General features: G+C 41.7%; 2 protein-coding genes across 2 annotated transcripts; both read left to right on the forward strand.

The window, feature by feature from the left end:
* Positions 1-1,277: 1,277 nt before the first annotated feature.
* LOC109481857 (troponin T, slow skeletal muscle-like) lies at positions 1,278-9,411 on the forward strand. The gene is made up of 11 exons (XM_019784480.1): positions 1,278-1,449; positions 2,018-2,053; positions 2,997-3,149; positions 3,274-3,328; positions 4,431-4,547; positions 5,110-5,187; positions 5,398-5,508; positions 5,848-6,060; positions 7,733-7,776; positions 8,238-8,277; positions 8,784-9,411. Exons 2-11 carry the CDS (start codon positions 2,034-2,036, stop codon positions 8,805-8,807), a joined length of 855 nt encoding a protein of 284 aa, XP_019640039.1. The 5' UTR covers positions 1,278-1,449; positions 2,018-2,033; the 3' UTR covers positions 8,808-9,411.
* Positions 9,412-13,967: 4,556 nt separating this feature from the next.
* Positions 13,968-17,335, forward strand: LOC109481832. The gene is made up of 4 exons (XM_019784448.1): positions 13,968-14,399; positions 14,842-15,112; positions 15,505-15,920; positions 16,313-17,335. The coding sequence occupies exons 1-4, from the start codon at positions 14,073-14,075 to the stop codon at positions 16,820-16,822; spliced, it is 1,524 nt and encodes a 507-aa protein (XP_019640007.1). The 5' UTR covers positions 13,968-14,072; the 3' UTR covers positions 16,823-17,335.
* The last annotated feature ends 1,946 nt before the right edge of the window (positions 17,336-19,281 follow it).

The following is a 19,281-nucleotide window of genomic DNA, read 5'->3' on the forward strand; positions in this document are numbered from 1 at the left end:
AAACTAAGGGCGCCTCGTGTGAGCTGTTTCAGCGCAGACCATAAATGCCACATGTGAGATAATTGCTTAAATATGTTGAAAAGTGGAAGTAGATTACACGAAGATTTTTTATGAATCAAAATAATTTTATTTTTTGGTGCAACAATGTTACATTATATTGATACCCTATCACTACACTATCAGCCCGAGGCCACACGATCTTCCCCTGAGCACAAGGCCGTGCCACGTCTCTCCATACTGCCACACAACATTAGGATAGCTGCGTCAACTGTCTCCCCTCTAGATTCATAGCAGGTAACAGATGTTCGGTACAGATGGTTTCAATCCTAAGAGCATCACACTTAGATTGGCAAGAACCTTTTACTATTTGTAGCATTGATCATGAGTTTCTTCAAGTTTGTTGTACTTATAATGGGGAAATTGAATAGCTCACGTAAAACATGATAGCATTTCACGACAAAGCAAATTTTCAAAAATGAGTTTGCAAAACTTCCTTATTTTAGCAGGTAAGCCGAATCGAGATGATATACAAGAGCATGTAGTCTGTTTTAAGTGATTCATTTTCTCATATCTTTTACAAAAACATTGCCTCATGAATCTTCCTTAAGTTGACTTTGACTTTATTGGGATCCACACTTAGCTTACAAAAATTGTAAGTTGTAAGTTCTTGTCATACAAAACCGAATATGGCCTTCCGAACACTGCCAAATTCCCCCCAACCATTGTTAGTAGCATAGTAGGTCAGGAGCAAGGTCAGGAGCAAGGTCGGCCATGATTGGCTGGTATTCGGCGAGGTCGGCTACTTTTCACTGAATGTTTCAAAATGTTTAAAAAACACATTCGGGTGTAGACGGGAGGTTCGCCCGTGGTTAGCTGGTGTGATTTTTTTTATTTTTTTTATTTGCAAATTCGACATGGACAATACAAGACATGGTGATGAGGTACTCTATCTGGTGTGATTGGCTTGTGTTCGGGAGTAGGTCATCAGCAGTGATCAAATATGACTCAAATTTAACTTCAGTTCGATTCGATTCGTACAGAGAGGTAGGGCCTGGCCAGACTGCTCCCGAACTTCAGCCAAACTTGCAATGCATTGGTTGGTTGGTGGTCGGGGAAAGGTTCTGAACGTGTGACAGGGGTTTAAGTACCTTCCCGGGTTCCCACGTTAAATATATCCCCGCAGAGAGAGCTAATAAAGACTCCAGCGTCCAGTACTATATGGCAGCGAACCACCATAACAGGACCAGGCTCCCACCATGTAGACCAGAAAGGAAGACGTCACATTTTTCTGCAGCGGTGTTCCGAACTGTTCTGAGCGAGAGCGGGTCTGGTCTGGACAGGAGAGTTCCGCTGCCCGGTCGGTCTCCGCTAACTTCCAAGAACCGTTCTCACACCAGGATAGTACGCTTTCTCTGACAGGGAAGTTGTATTGCTGCTTTAGTCGGACAGGTAAGTTTGTCTATCAGTTTTCTACCAGAACTTGCAGTTTAAAAGTTAGGAGACAAAAAATATTTCGTTACCAAGGGTGACCCGGCAAGGTCACTCCCCTCCCCTCGTCAAATTTTTCTGTAGAAAGCGGTAATATTTACAGCAACTTCTAAGTAATGTATTGTTGACAGGCTTTCGATTTGATGGTACAGTACGTACATGTGCTTTTCTGTCTCTTTTTTTGGCTGGAATTAAAAAGAGAATTAAATGCAACATATTATAATGCAGTACAGTCGCCTGTAACATAGATTTTGAGTTGGTGCCCTATGTGATGCTCAATATTCTGCTCAATTGTGACTATCATGATTATAACATTGGGCACCCAAAATGAAACCAAAAAGAACCTAAGAGAAGATTGTGCCATTCAAAGACATGTTAGGCTTTATCATGAGTATTGACAGAATCATTGTAACAGATAGGGACACATTTGGCCGTACGCGTGAAATCCTTCTTTTGGTAGAAATAAAACTCAACGCGTCAATCTCTGATTCTTTTCTACGCCTGACATTGCTGATTTGTTGTTTTTCAGTCAACTTCTATCAGCCATGAGCGACCAGGAGGAAGAGTAAGTTTTGTTTTTTTACTTTTATCTGAATGCATCAGAGTCATGCACTTGTGTGTTTTGAACTGTTTGAACACGGAGAAGAAAAATGCGATCCTAGCGATATTTTGCTAAACTGCAATGTTAGGATCAATAAAACATCGTGCCCTAAACCCTCCATGAATGATCCCATATACGTTGCTGTCGCTAGCGTGTAATGGATGTGAGACTTAAAAATGTACGCATGGGTAGCCAAGGGCAGCATAATTTTATGTATGTAGATTGAAGAGATTAGTTACATTCTAAATACAAGCTTACATTATGTTGTGAATTTCCACATTGCTGTATGTTATATTGTCACATATGTCGATGTACCTCATATAGTTTACCTTTTGCCTTGGATCACGTTGAAACCAGAGAAACTGACCGAATAAAACAAGAAGTGACGAAATTCGTAGCCACACGTTACCGAAAATAAACTGTTACAAAATTAACATGACCTTGATATCTCTTGAAAGAGCTCATGATACATTGTGCATCTAAGTACGGTCTTATTATGTAGGCCAATGTATACACAATTCGCCGACAAAACGAGAAAATGTAATAAATTCCTGATGCAATATCATATTACTATCAATAGAGTTAGATTAGTATGATTAGTATCTCTTTATCGTTATACATTGTATATGAAAGTAGACTAGATTCTTAGTACAGTTAGTAGAACTGTTAGATATTTTTAGCATCACCAACTATGTATGTATATTTTGCCATACGTTGTACCCGCTATATCTGTTGCGCAAAAAAGTTCTATTAGTATTATATTAGTCCAATTCAAGTCTCCGAGGTGACCAATTACATGAGTCACACATCGCCATCACACTCACGGCACCCACCAACAGTCTATTCCAATCTTGGCCCTCAGCCTGCTGTCAAATCATTTCTTGACTATTTGTGGACACCTGTGCAGGTACGAAGGTGAGGAGGAGGTTGAGGAGGAGGAGGAAGTTGAGGAAGAACCGGAACCGGAAGCCGAACCGGAACCCGAGCCGGAACCTGAGCCGGAACCGGAACCGGAGCCTGAACCAGAACAGGCCAAGCCCAAGCCTAAGTTTATCCCATCGTAAGTCACTGTACTCTTCGAGTTCCTTCATGGAGGTATGAGATCTCCAAATTCTTGTTTTGTTTTGTTCTGTTTTCAAACCTCGCAATGACTACAAAAATGTTGTTCCTTTAATTTTACTTAGAACATACGAGCAGCCCAAATATGAGGGAGACGAAGACGTCGAGGCCAGGTTTGGGGTAAGTCACGTTTGACTTAATTTCCTTCCTTTGCCGTGTTGACAAACTCTTAACAACATTTTTGATGAAATGAATCACTTTGAATATTGTGTGTATTTTATAAACAGTTTTTAAATGTCTCAACTAAACAATTGTATTTTCAAGAGCAGTATTAAATTTCTTTGCAATTATGTCTGTTTTGTCAGCTGAAGGACAATTGAGTGCAATATTATATGTCAGTTGAGTGTGAAAACTGTAATACGCCATGTAATATGCCACACGCCTGTATTAAAAGTGTATCCAGTAAAACTGTTCTAGGGCGTTCTTGTTTACGTTAGCGCCCATAATTAAACATTTTGTATAGCTTTGCTTGAGTTTCTTTCTGTTTTGTATGCCACATAGTGATTGTACAAATCAGTGCAATTCAGGTTGTTGGCCATGTACCTCATGCTGCGAGGCTGATTTTCTTAATTAATAAACTGTAAACTGTAAATTGACAGCAATTCCGTGACGAAAATTGTCGTTATGTAGCGAGCAAGAGGAATTCTTTAGATGTATGGAAATGTTACCGCTCATGGATGGCTTATCTAATGGTATATGAACCGGGTAGCATTGCAAAGTTCAACAAGCAAAATCTGAGATGTTATACCTCCGGGCTTTTTATTGTATATTTTTATATGTTGTTTACAACAACAATTGTTGCGCGCTGCAGGACTAGGGTTTTAAACAAAGAATTTATCGAGACCGGACACCCCTCTGTGTTAGGGGTCACCTTCGTGGACGAGACCAGCAATACCTAATACACGCCAAAGGTCAACGGTCGCGACTACTTTCACGCTCAAAGGAGTGTTCTGGAGCAACCAAAAGGTACCATTTTCACGCCCGAAAACACATATACAATAAAAACAAAAGAACGTGCATTATCTGCAGGCCAATAGCAAAACATTTACCGACTCTCAAAAGAATCCGTCCACCCAAACGCGAGATACAGGTGCGAACATGAAAATCTAAATCTCTCACAAAACCCTTCCGCGGAAGGATGTCTCCTCCCCCGGAGGTAATAAAGACATCTTGAATCTATGAATGATAGTCTTCTTTAGCAGTTGTGATTTCTCTCCTGCAGCAAATTGCCGACAAGCGGCGTCAGAAGGACCTGCAGGAGCTGGAACAGTTCATCAAGAAACATTTCGAGAAGCGGGAGAAGGAGGAGGAGGAGCTGCAGCTGCTCATCGTGCGCAGGGTCAGGAAATATCGACTTGTCATTTTAACAAATAATTGCTTCTTTATTAGAAACATTTGTAATAGAACGTAAACTATGCCGCAAAGGGAGAGTAGATCCTCATAATCTGATACAATCTATGTTCCCCTTCTTTATACATCTAAGCTGTACAGATAAATTTATATTTCTAATGAGCTCAGACAAACCTTCTATATTGAAACATATCTGTTCTTACCTTTTTGCCATATTACTAAGAAACGAGAAGAAACCGAATTTACTTGATTGTAGCTATTTGACGATGTCTATATGTAACGTTATCTGTATTCCATCCTTTTGTTGTACTTAACCCAGTGGGTATGTGTGTACAATAAAGGTCTTCATTCATTAATCATACTTATTCATATAATGATGATTTTTATTTGGTAATCATAAATTTGGAGCAAAAGCATCGCTCAACAGCCAGTTCCGTGCCGTCAGAGGATTTTGCTTTGTTGTCAAACTTTGACAGACAGTGACAAGTTGGTAAGTTTCCCATGACTCTCCAACAGCACACTGACCGTGACCAAACTGTTACCATCCTCAGGAAAAACGCAAAGCTGAGATGGCGGATAAAGAAGCGGCCCGCAAGGAGAAAGAGCGGGAGAGGGTGGCCGAGGAGAAGGTAAAAATGTCATCGTCATCACACACACGCCACCGTACCAGCCATTCCCATCTTGGCCATGGTCAGCTTTGTAAAAAAAGTATTTCTATCAGTATGTCATTAAAGTGTACCTGATATTTCAATTGTTTAGAACCCAAGGTTAAAGCAGCAATCACCCAAGACCCTTTGTGTGACGTCTTTCAAAGCTTTAAGAAGTGGTTTTGTTTCTAGGCTCGCTTGATGAAGCAGCGGGAGGAAGAGGAGCGAAAGCGCAAAGAGGAGGATGACAGGAAGAAGAAACTGGCCAACGTCAACCTGCACATAGGCGGCTACCTGTCCCGGGTAAGTAGGGCTACCTGTCCCGGGATATTAGGGCTACCTGTCCCGGGTAAGTAGGGCTACCTGTCCCGGGTAAGTAGGGCTACCTGTCCCGGGTAAGTAGGGCTACCTGTCCCGGGTAAGTAGGGCTACCTGTCCCGGGTAAGTAGGGCTACCTGTCCCGGGTAAGTACGGCTACCTGTCCCGGGTAAGTACGGCTACCTGTCCCGGGTAAGTATACAAACATGGTACAGACACTGAATCATGATACAGTAAAACTAGAATAAGTTTAATCCCCCCCTAAAATTACATTGTATGCCTTTAACGCTTTGGTCTGCTGTGTGTGTGTTTGTATACCTTCAGCTGGAGGGGAAAGAGAAGGGTCCCAGTAAGCGGCAGTTGGCTCAGGAGGCGAAGCGGAAGAAGATCCTGGCCCGGGTGAAGCCCCTGCCCGACCTCAGCACCATGTCCGACTACGAGCTGCGGGAGAAGGCCCAGGAGCTGCAGGACAGGCTCAAGTTCTCCGAGGAGGAGTTGTACGACATGAAGGAGAAAGTGCAGCGACAGGTTTACGACGTGAGTACGACAAGCATAGTCAAAGTTTATTGCACAACGATTGTCACGGGTACAATGTATGGCAAATAATAAAGTTACTAGTTGGTATGAGTCTATCATAATGCTATATATGGTCAACTGTTACTGTGTCTGACAGAGTGTTAAAAAGAACTACTGGCTAAAAATATTTCACCTCTACACGTACGTTATACATTACGCTAAACTATACTTAAGAAGGGCACAGTGAGTAGTTGTACCTATATAAAACATGTACTAAACAGAGTGTCGACTAAATTACTTGCCAGGAATGTTACAATTCTACATAGAAATGCTACGATACGCTACTCTATATACATATGAAGAGTGTTTGTTGGCATAAGACTTTAACCCTCAACAGTACACCTTCCCGGACTGATTAATCTGTACACCTGGGGTCCGCGCGGACCCCAGAGCATTTTTTTGCTAATTTTTAGAAATTATCAACATGCTACCAGCTCAATTGTTTTGCAAACTGATGTGGGAACCTCTGTGTCCACATTACATACAAAAATCATACATTTTGAACTTTTTCTATTTTTTGGTGAAGAAAAGAAGACAATAAGAAATACCCGATTTTTAAACCCATTTCAGACTGAAGGGGCTTTTGAGGCCCAACTTTGATCTCAGATAGCGGCTAAACGGCTTGCGCTAGAAGTATCAAATTTGGAGACCTTTCTTAAAATGTCTCTGGAAAAAAGTTCATATTAGTTTTATACTAGTAAGTTGATGTTTTTTTGTGTTGCCATGGCAACGGGTAGTTTTTTTGAAAATAGAAGTAATTTTGGTTTAAACATAAAAATTTTCTGAGTTTTATATAAAATTACACTTCTTTTCCAACATTAATAACATCTTACATAATTAAATATAAGTTAAATCATTTAATATGCATAGAATATGCTAATTTGATGACGTCATTGGTCAAAATCCAATATGGCGGACTATATTATTAGCTCTGACGTCATATGACGTCATAATTACACCAAAGTTATTAAAATTTAATTCTATTACTACACCATTCTCTGAAAACTTGGTAGACATACGATGAATGCATAAAAACATATAAAAACGGAAATAAGGTAATGTATAAGAACGCCAGTGTATCCATTATGATCGAAAGCCGGCTGGGGTCCGCGCGGACCCCAAAAGAAAATCAGATATAATTTTTTTTATAAATGGTAGAAACACTGTATTGAGAGACAACTTTGTGGGTGACAATTACCTAAAATTTCAGAAAAAAATCTTTAGAAACAAAAAAGATATTGCAGAATATATAGTGCTGGGGTCCGCGCGGACCCCAGGTGTACTGTTTAGGGTTAAAAATGTTTTTTTAATCAAATATAGTGTGCACCTGGTGTTTCCGTCGTACAATTGAATCTTGTCTTTGTCAACTACGTCACATCAATCAATATCTCACTTCAGAGTTAATTTGATTACACATCATCATGCTCATTAACATTACCTCAGTAACACAACAATACACATGAAGTCCAAACCGATCCAAAACATTGTCGGATTCATCTATCAATATCTATTTATACATTGCGTATTCATGAGATTTTGGTGTTCAAGACATACATGCATTTTACCCCGGTAGTTTTGGGTTGTTTCTAATGTTGTTCACAGTGCTCACTACTTGTGGTGTTTATGTTTTCAGATGGACCGTTTGAGGACCACCATTAACGAAGCCATGGGCAAATTGTAAGTATTAATGTGCTTCATGTACAAATATAGTACACGTTAATGTGTTACCTCTGTACCAGATTCTCATCATGGTTGGTTGGTTGCAATTGTTTGGTTGGTTGGTTCGTTGTTTAGTTGGTTGGTTTTGAAACGTGCTCAATCGCTTGGTTTCCTCAAACACGGACTAGTACTGCACGAGATGGTATCTCTACAAAGGACACATTTTTTGAAAGACATGCGTAAAGGTCCACTTTCTAGTGGTCATTTACACATTATTTGACCCAAGAAGGTTTAAAATGATGAGGGGACGGACGGGATTATTACCTTTTGTACTATGCTAGCCGCGGGCGTCAAAATTGTAATTGACACAATTTTAACCTCCAGTACTTCGAGATTAGAATTCTTGTAGTGCGGAGAAACAAGAAAAGTGTGTACCGATGAATGTTGTCTGATTTCCCGTTGTTGTTGTTTTTCTTCAGCAACAAGCCGGGCACGGCTGGAGGCGCACAGAGAGGACGGGTAATGGCACTTCTTTTGTTTTTACATATTTCAGATTATGCCTTCCTATACTCTTTTACTGAGATGTAGCTTTCGGTGGTACATGTCAGGACAACTAAAAATGTCGACAAACACTGATGGGCCAACTCTCCTAGCAGAGGTTTGGGTTTGGGCTTTTTTGGCGTGTTTTACCCTTTTTTTATCGGGCAGTTTTCAGGCTTTTTTTATCAGGCTTTTATTTTGCACTGGTATCTTTTTACGCCAACCCAATTTTTTTTTATGTAGGGTTGGCGTAAAAGAAGATACCAGGGCAAAAAAGCCCGATGAAAAAATCCTAAAAACACGCCAAAAATAACCCAAAACCCAAACCTCTGCTTGAAGAGTATGATGACCGCAACATTGGGTGAGCTGAGCATTACGGTTGGACTTCACAATTTTTGACGATACTAGACAAAAATGGTATATATCTTAAACAGTCAGAAGATGCCGATATTCTTAACTCTTTTTTGTCTCTTCTCTAAATATAGGTTGCCGGAAAATTCGGAAAGTAATAATCTGAGGGGCAACATCCGACAGATCCTCCTCCTGGTGCATCACGGGAAGACTGTTCTTCTCCATTGTTCCTACATCGCGGATGACAGAAGTCAAGCTTAGCACTGCACGAATTGAACCCATCTTTGACACCTCAAAACATGCGTAAATGTTCATTTTCTTCAATCCGGTGATTATGTACGGATGCTGAAAACTGTGCTTAAAGATTGGATTTCTTGTAGCGTAGGTACCGCACAAAATATAAAACAGACGTCCTGTTCAACAAAGTTAATCCGTATTAAAGTTTGATTCGTTGAAGTTTGGACTAGTCAAAAGACGATTCAACTTCATTTAAGCTCCAGAAGGCTGCCCGACTAGTGTAAAAGTTCCCCCAACTTGTTCAATTTTACCGTAGAATTCTGAAGACACCATCTGTTAGAATTGAGCAAAATTGATCATCTATTTATCATTACTAGTTGACATTTCGTATATTCAACTGTTTGAGAGCGTAACATGTAGACATGTGAAAGATTAAGTTAACGTTGCTGTAGCCTTAATTTGTTCTTGATGTGCTGACATGGACTGAGCTGGCTATGAATGTAAATAAAATAATTGAAAACTTTGTCCCTTCTGCAATGTTTTACAACATAGAAAAGTGTCTATCCTCAACCATTGCTACTCCAACTGCCGACCCTAAATCTCCGAGCAGATACTGGGAGGGAACAGTAACCTTTCTGGCTGACTGGTTGTTCGACAGGTTGGGGAGATAGGCCGCGGCAGTCAAGTTCTAAAGTTTAGTGAACGGCCTCCTTCAGTTGTTGTCACTCTTTAGAATCTGGTAATCTCCAAGCAGATTCGGTGGGGCAAAGGGTTTTTTTTTTAATTTTTTTTCTTAAACTTTTCCGTGTCCACCACGGCACTTTATTCTCTCGACATGTATATTGCAAATAATATATCAGCATATAAGCTTAATAAATTAATGAAGTACATAAGTCTTGCGAACATAAAACAATTTTTTTTTGTGTTTGTCTTAAAGAGAGTCTTATTCTGGTCGTTCTGAATAGTAATCATGAGTGAATGTCCTAAACAAATGTAGCACAGTGTGTTTTCTAAATAACTCCTTGTATGCTATCCAAGATACATAAATTGAATATTTTTCTAAGGTGACATAAAAATTATCTCCAAATAGTACAGAAGCTATCGTATTTGTGTCTATAATAATAGGGGCAAGGGGACTTTGTATTGGCTTGGGGCGGCCAATTGATACAGACGGACAATAAAATGTACAAACGCTGGTCAAACTCCCCACCGAATCTGCTTGGAGTTTAAGGGATCTAGGTCAAATTGGGTTAGACGTAATCAGATGCAATTAAGATGACGCAGTAAACCTAGTTCGAAGGTACGACCACCCTGACACAATGACACAGTTCGGGGATTGCTGGTGTCAGGAGCTGAGGGACGTCACATCCTTCCCCAAGGGGTTATGTGACGTCACGCACGGCGACCCAAAAGAATCTATGACGTCACGTCCTGTCCCAGCGGGCCTGTGACGTCTCACTGACCCAGACCGGGTGGTAAAAAAACACCTGTTACACATTTAGAACCTACCTAGGTTGGCTGAAGATCTGGAGTAGTCTGACTAGATGTAGGTCATACTAACACTCTTGACCTACTCACAAACACTAGAAACAAGCAGTCAACCACGGCTGAATCCCCCGTCCACACCCGATATGTATCAAGCATTTTGAAACATTCGGCTGGTGCAGCCGAACAGTAGCCAACCTTGCCGAACAGTAGCCAACCACAGCCAACCTTGCTCCCGACCTACTCTGAACCATGGTTGGAGGGAGTTTGACAGTGTTCGGGAGGCCAAAGTCGGCGCAAAGGTGTTACATGGTCGAACTGAGACTGACCAGTGGATTGACCTAATTGTTTTTTTTTTTGGGGGGGGGGGGCTCTTAGCAAATCTGTGTAATCGTTTGAATGGTCAAGCAAGAGTTAAAAGTGTCCTTGAGCAGAGACGATTGTGGACAGAAAGCTTTATAATATTTAAAGATGGTCACCAGTACAGGTTTGAATGTACATCAATGGTCAGGAGGTTCTTTTGTCGAGGTGGTCACTATTGTAGGTTGACTGTACTTAAGGATGGGGTATGATTGTCCATATTTCCTCCACAATGGAAGAATGGGGGCACAAAATTAAACCTTTCAAATATAATATTTGCACACTGTGTGACTTACATTGTACGTAAGAGTCAACATCATAAGAATGAAAGGTAACACACATCATCACAAGGTGACAAATCATGTTAATTTTGAGCTAATTGTTTAGGGACATCCCAGCAAGCTGTGTTATCGATAATTTTAATTGAGTAGTCAAACACAAAGTTAAAATCGTTTTAAAGGCTGGGGCATAATTGTCCATATTTCCCTCACAATGGGAGCGACAAAGCCTACTTGGGCACAAAATTAAACCGTCTACAAATGCTTCAGAAATAACACCTTTAGTGACTTATATTTCACATGTTTGTAAGAGTTAATTTCAGAAGAATCAAAGGCAACACGGAGATATGTTAATTTTGAGGTGTTTTGTGCCGTCGCACAATGTGTCCAGAAAACCGTAAAATCCACTGGCCAGAAAGAAGTGCCCTCATACAAGTCAGGGACAATCCGTAGAAACAAAAAAAAAACATAAGAATGAAAGGTAACACGGAGAAAATCATGTTGATTTGAGCTAATTGTTTAGGGACATCCCAGCAAGTCGTGTTATCGATAATTTTAATTGAGTAGTCAAACACAAAGTTGAAATCTTTCAGGATTTAAAGGTTGGGGCATAATTGTCCATATTTCCCTCACAATGGGAGCGACAAAGCCTACTTGGGCACAAAATTAAACCGTCTACAAATGCTTAAAAAATAACACCTTTAGTGACTTACATTTCATATGTTTGTAAGAGTTAATATAAGAGGAATCAAAGGCAACACGGAGATATGTTAATTTTGAGGTGTTTTGTGCCGTCGCACAATGGGTCCAGAAAACCGTAAAATCCGCTTGCCAGAAAGAAGTGCCCTCATACAAGACAGGGGCAATCCGTAGTAACCAAAAAACATAAAAGGTAACACGGAGAAATCATATTGATTTGAGCTAATTGTTTAGGGACATCCCAGCAAGTCGTGTTATCGATAATTTTAATTGAGTAGTCAAACACAAAGTTAAAATCGTTTTAAAGGTTGGGGCATAATTGTCCATATTTCCCTCACAATGGGAGCGACAAAGCCTACTTGGGCACAAAATTAAACCGTCTACAAATGCTTAAAAATAACACCTTTAATTTTAGTGACTTACATTTCACATGTTTGTAAGAGTTAATATCAGAAGAATCAAAGGCAACACGGAGAAATGTTAATTTTGAGGTGTTTTGTGCCGTCGCACAATGTGACCAAAAAACGTAAAATCCAGTTTCCAGAAAGAAGTGCCCTCATACAAGACAGGGGCAATCCGTAGTAACAAAAAACATAAGAATGAAAGGTAAGACGGAGAAATCATGTTAATTTTGAGCTAATTGTTTAGGGACATCCCAGCAAGTCGTGTTATCGATAATTTTAATTGAGTAGTCAAACACAAAGTTAAAATCGTTTAGGTTTTAAAGGGTGGGGCATAATTATACACCTTTCCCTCACAATGGGAGCGACAATGCCTACTTGGACACAAAATTAAACCGTCTACAAATGCTTAAAAAATAACACCTTTAGTGACTTACATTTCACATGTTTGTAAGAGTTAATATCAGAAGAATCAAAGGCAACTCGGAGCTCGAGATATGTTAATTTTCAGGTGTTTTGTGCCGTCGCACAATGTGTCCAGAAAACCGTAAAATCCACTGGCCAGAAAGAAGTGCCCTCATACAAGACAGGGGCAATCCGTAGTGACAAAAAACTTAAGAATAAAAGGTAACACTGAAAAAATCATGTTGATTTGAGCTAATTGTTTAGGGACATCCCAGCAAGTCGTGTTATCGATAATTTCAATTAAAATTGAGTAGTCAAACACAAAGTTAAAATCGTTTTAAAGGTTGGGGCATAATTGTCCATATTTCCCTCACAATGGGAGCGACAATGCCTACTTGGGCACAAAATTAAACCGTCTACAAATGCTTAAAAAATAACACCTTTAGTGACTTACATTTCACATGTTTGTAAGAGTTAATATAAGAGGAATAAAAGGCAACACGGAGATATGTTAATTTTGAGGTGTTTTGTGCCGTCGCACAATGGGTCCAGAAAACCGTAAAATCCAGTTGCCAGAAAGAAGTGCCCTCATACAAGTCAGGGACAATCCGTAGTAACAAAAAAAACACAAGAATAAAAGGTAACACGGAGAAATCATGTTGATTTGAGCTAATTGTTTAGGGACATCCCAGCAAGTCGTGTTATCGATAATTTTAATTGAGTAGTCAAACACAAAGTTAAAATCGTTCAGTACTTAATGATTAGCGCATAATTGTCCATATTTCCCTGACAATGGAAGAAATAATGACTACTGAGACACAAAATCAAACCGTCTAGAAATGCTCAAGAAACACCTTGCGTGGCCTACTTTTTACATGTATGTAATAGTTAACATCAAAAGATTCAAAGGCAATACGGAGTAATGTCAATCTTGTGCCGTCGCACAATGTGTCCAGAAAACCGTAAAATCCAAGTTGCCAGAAAGAAGTGCCCTCATACAAGACAGGGGCAATCCCTAGTAACAAAAAACTTCAATATTGGCACCCACAGCTACAATTGCAAGCCGTGGAGCCGACAAGTCCCAGACTTACAAGCCGTGATTTAACCTACAGGTACCGGCATGACGACAAACGATTTACCGTCTATTCTTAGGCAGAGATAAGGGTGTAAGTGGTCCAAAAAAACCACCTGTAGATAAGGTCTGATTACCATAAACACGCAACGGGGACGAAATGTTTGTAAAAAGATTTCCGTCACATTGTCGAGGGGATGCGTAAAGAAGTGGTCGGACCGGTCGCCTGTATGGGGCGGAATTAGCGCCAACACGTCACGGATTTAACTATGAATGAAGATTATTTCCGCCAATAAGTAATTTTTGAGGCTGGGATAAGTATAAAAGTGGTCAAAGTACAGCTAAATCCCAGTCTTCTGAAACCGGGAAGAAGTTCGAAGAAGACGACGAAGAAGAAATACTGTCTACTGCCACCACTTATTAGCTTTCTGAAGACTATATCTAAGAGTTTGGAAGCGTTCTGTACGTATATAGACTTGACTAGAGATGCAGCTATCTAAAAGCGCTTTTCTCGCCGGTTTGGTCGCGATGCTACCGGTCCTCGCGGCCGGGCACTCGTGGATCGCCTGCACGGACTACACGGAGATGAACGGCCAGGACTGGGACGCCGGGAAGTGCCGGGCTTTCCCACGGTCCGGGCAGCAGTTCGTGCCGAAGAGCGCCGCGTTCGGCACCGATACGGGGTACAATTTCCACGGGAAGGAGGAGCAGCCGTGCCGCACGGCGAGGAACGACGGCGGGGCCTACACGGCAGACCACCCCATGGCGGTGTACTACCCCGGGCAGAGGGTCGTCTTCACACACCCTACCAAGGTAATGTCTGTTACTAATAGTATAGTCTGACTTTTTGTCGGCCTGCGCACTGGTCTTCTTGCAATATTGGTTGCCCTATAGCTAAAGCTCACTTTCAGGACGACCTTCCCCAGATGTACCACCAACCAACCAAAGTTGGCTGAAGTTCGGGAGCCAGATTTAGGTACTGCCTGGCCAATTTGATACTGTGTTTGCAGCCACAAAATATTTTTCTATTTCAACGACGATGACAAGACATGGCGACGATACACTCAAGTTTTGTCGACTTCTCAGCTATTAATTAAAGTTTAACCTGATTAAAGTGAGAAAATTCGCAAGGGCACAAGATCGGTGGCATGTCAGGATTCAAACTCGGGACCTGTTGGTTCCAGCCCAACACGACCAAAAGATCTGCTTTGAGATATTAAACTTTACTGACCAAGGTCTTATTTCCCCGTGACAGAACCACGTGGCCGATCCCGGCTGCACCAACAACTTCATCCCCGATAACGGCAACCAGATCCTCGTCGGGCCGAAGGACGGCGGCGCCGACCCGAAGCTGTCCGGGTTCACGCTCCTGGAGGACCTCGGGGTTTCTCCCACGGGGGACCTGCCCGCGTCCATCATGTCGTCGTACCCCAAGCCGGGCTACCAGAACGCGCCCAAGTTTTGCGACAACCAGGACAAAGCTTTGGCCACTGGAAACTTCACGCTACCGACTGACATGCAACCAGGTAACTACAGCAAACCTTTGCGATGCCGTTTTAAAGTTTGCATGCTTCTTATAGATTCAACCATACAATAGCAGGGAAAGAGTGTGCCTTTCCTAAAGTGTGTTCAACAGTAGCAAGAAGTTCGTTCAACGGTAGGAAGTGTGATGTCGATAAACGCTCTAGGGCCTAAAATAACTTTGATATCTTTGTAAAAAATGTTGTAGATCACTTCTACTTCACAAGAAAATTTTTTTGTACGATCTCATCCCTTTTCGGGTTGTGGACGCATCAAAACTTTTTTTGTTTTCCTCCGCTAACTAGAAACTCTCTTCTTCGTAGCGATCATCTAAAATGTCCTAAATCTCCAACTTCTTTACTGACATTTTTTGTCTTGCCCGTTTGTTTGTTCCCAGGCCGCTACACGTTCCTGTGGGCCTGGAGCTTTAACAGCCCGCAGGACACCTACACCAGCTGCTGGGAGGCGGACGTGGTGGCCTCGCAGACCGAGCGGGATAACCGCCTGCAGCAGCGCGGACAGGCCAGCGGCGACGCCTGCGACTTCAACACGAACTGCAACGGCGGGAACTCCGAAACTGGTGGTGAATCCGGAACCGGAGGGGAATCCGGAACTGGTGGGGAAGAGTCCGGAAATTCCGGTTCCGAGACGGAGGGTTGTGACGACTGCCTGACGTTCGTGTACACCAGCCTGAAGACCAACGTGGCGACCGGTGAAATGAGCATATCCGCCGACTTCCCGCCGCCCAGGGCCGATCCCAACCATCCCGGACAAGTGGACGTTCGATTTCCGTTCCCGGTCAAGAACGCTGTGGTGAGTTGAGTTTTGGAAAATTAGTTTTGAGAACTTAATGTGTCTCTTTCTGACAGGATGGCGACGTCTCTGCATGTCTCTGTAAAGGTATATAACGTTACTTCAAAAGATTTCAATGTCTGAAATCAAAACTCTCTAAAGAATGAAGGATCACAATGACTCTAAACTTGAAATAAGGGTGATGTTTAAAAAACACACCGCTGGCGATGTCGGGGTTATGCAAATTAGGTCCTCATTTCTATAATTAATATCCATCTATGTTTACCTTTACGTAACTCCGAAGAGCCACAGGTATAAATTAAAAATGTAAAATCATTACCAATATTGAATTGTACATGTATAATTTTTCATTGATTATGTAAATAATGTTTTCTTTTGTCTCTCCGCCACAGTTCGCGGTGGGCAGGAGCACGGTAATCCCCTCCACGGAGACGGCTGACGGCGTGTTCGTGCTGAGTGAAGCGGACCTGGTGCCCCTGGCAGGCGACAAGCTGACGGTCACGGTCCGGTTCGACGACGGCGTCGGGCCGACCTGCTTCAGCCAGGCGGGGAGGGTGCGCATCGAGCCCGTCGGGTACGTCGCCCACACCCCGCTGGACTTCTTCTTCGAGCAGCGGTGGAACGGCGGCGGCATGGGGCGCATCGTGCTGCCGGACAGCCGGCGGACGCTCCCCGGGGACTGGTGGGTGGAGGTCACCTTCCCCTGCCCGGACCTCACCTTCCAGGTGTGGTACGGCACCGACCAATCAACAGACGAGCAGAAGTCACGTGGGCAGTACGTCATCCGCCAGCCCGAGTGGGAGACGCAGAACACCAATCACATCGGCTTCACGGTGCAGAACAGCGCATGCGCGTTCCTAGAGGACGACGTGGTAGCAACTTTGGTAACTGCCGGAAAATAATGTGTTGCTATGGGGATATATACTAGTACATGTAAGTCATACATATAAATACACTACATTATTTTTTTGATAATCACCCTGATTAAATGTACAAATGGCATTGCCTCTCTCTATATAGCTATGACCACACCTCTAGTGTACCTGTGAGAAACAGGAAATATTTTAATTCTCACAAATAAGGTTTTCTCCTTTTAAAGATTTGTTTAAAGTGCTGAAAGAAAATTGTTCTTGTTGATTACAAGTATAATGTGATTGAATAGTTGATGCATATGATTGAATAGAAATGCATATAGATAATAGAAATGCATACATGTACCCTATGCGTGTAAACTTGTAACCTAAAATTCGAAAATGCTGGCCATTGTATACGTTTTCTTTTGTATAAACAGTCCAGATAGTCTTCATGGTATGAAAATGTGTATCATCGACATAATGGTTCTATATTGTTTCCATTATGATTGCCTCAGGAAGAAACTCTGATTAGATTGTTAAATACACTACTCATCATGCAACCCCTCAAACTGTCTTGATTTCGGTTTTTCTGTGTGTGTGCTTTCGCATACTTTTAGTCAGCATAACTTAGAAGGCCTTTATGGATTGTGACGACATTTGGTATGTCAGTAGGTCTTGGAAATACAAATGTCAAGGCCAAATTTGGGCCTCCTGGTTGCTGACCTTGGTACTGCAGCAGAACCTCCAGTTTTTGTATCTTTTGTCCTGAACATGCTACGGTCTTGATTTCTTAGTGGCTGATAGCTTTTGGTGTCAGGAACAAGTGGTGCAGGTTTGGTCCCCCTAGCAACTTGTTGTTTGTATCTGTGGAGATAGAAGTATTGGTTGTGGTAGAGGCATAACTCCCTTTGCTAGTCTCTACCAGACTAACTACGCTGGCTATGTATAGGACAATATTTGCCAGGGGAGTTTGGTCGCCTTGGGGTTTGACTATGCCGCGCAGTTAGGGAACAAAACTACCTCCCCGCGGCCGGACGCCCTTGGCCCATTTGATTCTCTTTTTTGGCAAATTCTACGATCCGTATTCCCGTAGAAAGGCCTGAAACTACCTCCCCACGGCCGGACTCCGTTGGCCCATTTGATTCTCCTTTCTGGCGAATTCTACAATCCGTATTCCCGTAGAGAGGCCTGGTGGAGGCTACCCCTGTGCCGTGTAAAAATGGCCTATCAGGGATGGCTCCAAATTTAAGACCATCGCTCCAAGAAGTCTTCAAAGGAGGCTAGCAATCTGCAGGTATTTGAAGTATCTGAAGAAGACAGTCACAAGCAAATACATCAAAACCCGAATCTTTATTTCCCATACAAACAAGAGAATCACATCAAATCATCCTTAAAACAGTACCTCATGGCTAAACTAGTACACAAAGGACAGTATCGTAAGTCATAAATACATTACCAAGCAGCACTGAAATATTGTCAACTGTATAATAATTTGTATAATAATTGGTACTCCCCTTTATCACAAAAATGACTCTTTGAAAACACATGTAACTTTTACACAGAAATTTCAGACTGAAAACATTTTATTCAACTCCATAACATATTGTTCCCCTTGATTGTTCAAAGAAATTTAGCTACCCAATTGGGAAGGTAAATTGGTGGTACTGACAGAGCAGTTGGAAGTCTCTTTTACGTTACATTTTCCTATAAAAAAAATATGATAGGCCTTACAAGTGCCAATATAATTGACATCCTGACTACTTTTGAATAAAATGTCCAGCAATATCTGCTTAATATGTACAAAAGATGGTAGCTTTGTAAGTAACTCCATTTACCATTTTTGGCTAGCCTCTACCAGGCTTCAGAGGTGGCTAGAAGTTGGGCAAATAGACAGATAACATGCCAGGGGACCGGAGTTGCTAAAGAAGTGCAAAACAGCAAACTGTAGTCCTTTAGCAGACCATGCCAACCCCACGAGTATGTTATCTGTCTATTTGGCCCATTTCCACTATTTTCAGTCACTTCTGAAGCATTGGTAGAGACTAAGTTTTGACCTCTAAGCTGCATTTTTGTCCCAGAAAACATGGTAAGCAAGGGCACAAATTAAGTACTTATCAAGCCATCTATCTGCTTTGTAGTGGAGAACTATGTAACATACAAATAAACTCTTATACTTTTCATTGATCTACAAAATGTCTCTCATAAATCTGAATTCTTTTCAGTCTTCATATCTTGTTTCTTTTTCTTTAACATTAAAACAGACGTTGTGATTTTTCTGGGACACAAAAGGAAAGTACAATGACTTAACGGACCAAGATTTTTTACTAAAGTTCACAGGTGGCAAGACAAGGGGCAGAGACATTGTATACACGAGAAAAGTCAGCCAAGTTAAATATATACGTTGTGAATATTGCTTGAGCAAACCTGTACCATATACCTGGTATATGTAGCGTCACATATGTACATATATGCATGCAGTAACTTAGTAAAACACTGTACAAAATACA

This window comes from Branchiostoma belcheri, unplaced genomic scaffold (assembly GCF_001625305.1).
Source record: "Branchiostoma belcheri isolate BF01 breed outbred unplaced genomic scaffold, Haploidv18h27 scaffold58, whole genome shotgun sequence".
Classification (NCBI taxonomy): domain Eukaryota; kingdom Metazoa; phylum Chordata; class Leptocardii; order Amphioxiformes; family Branchiostomatidae; genus Branchiostoma; species Branchiostoma belcheri.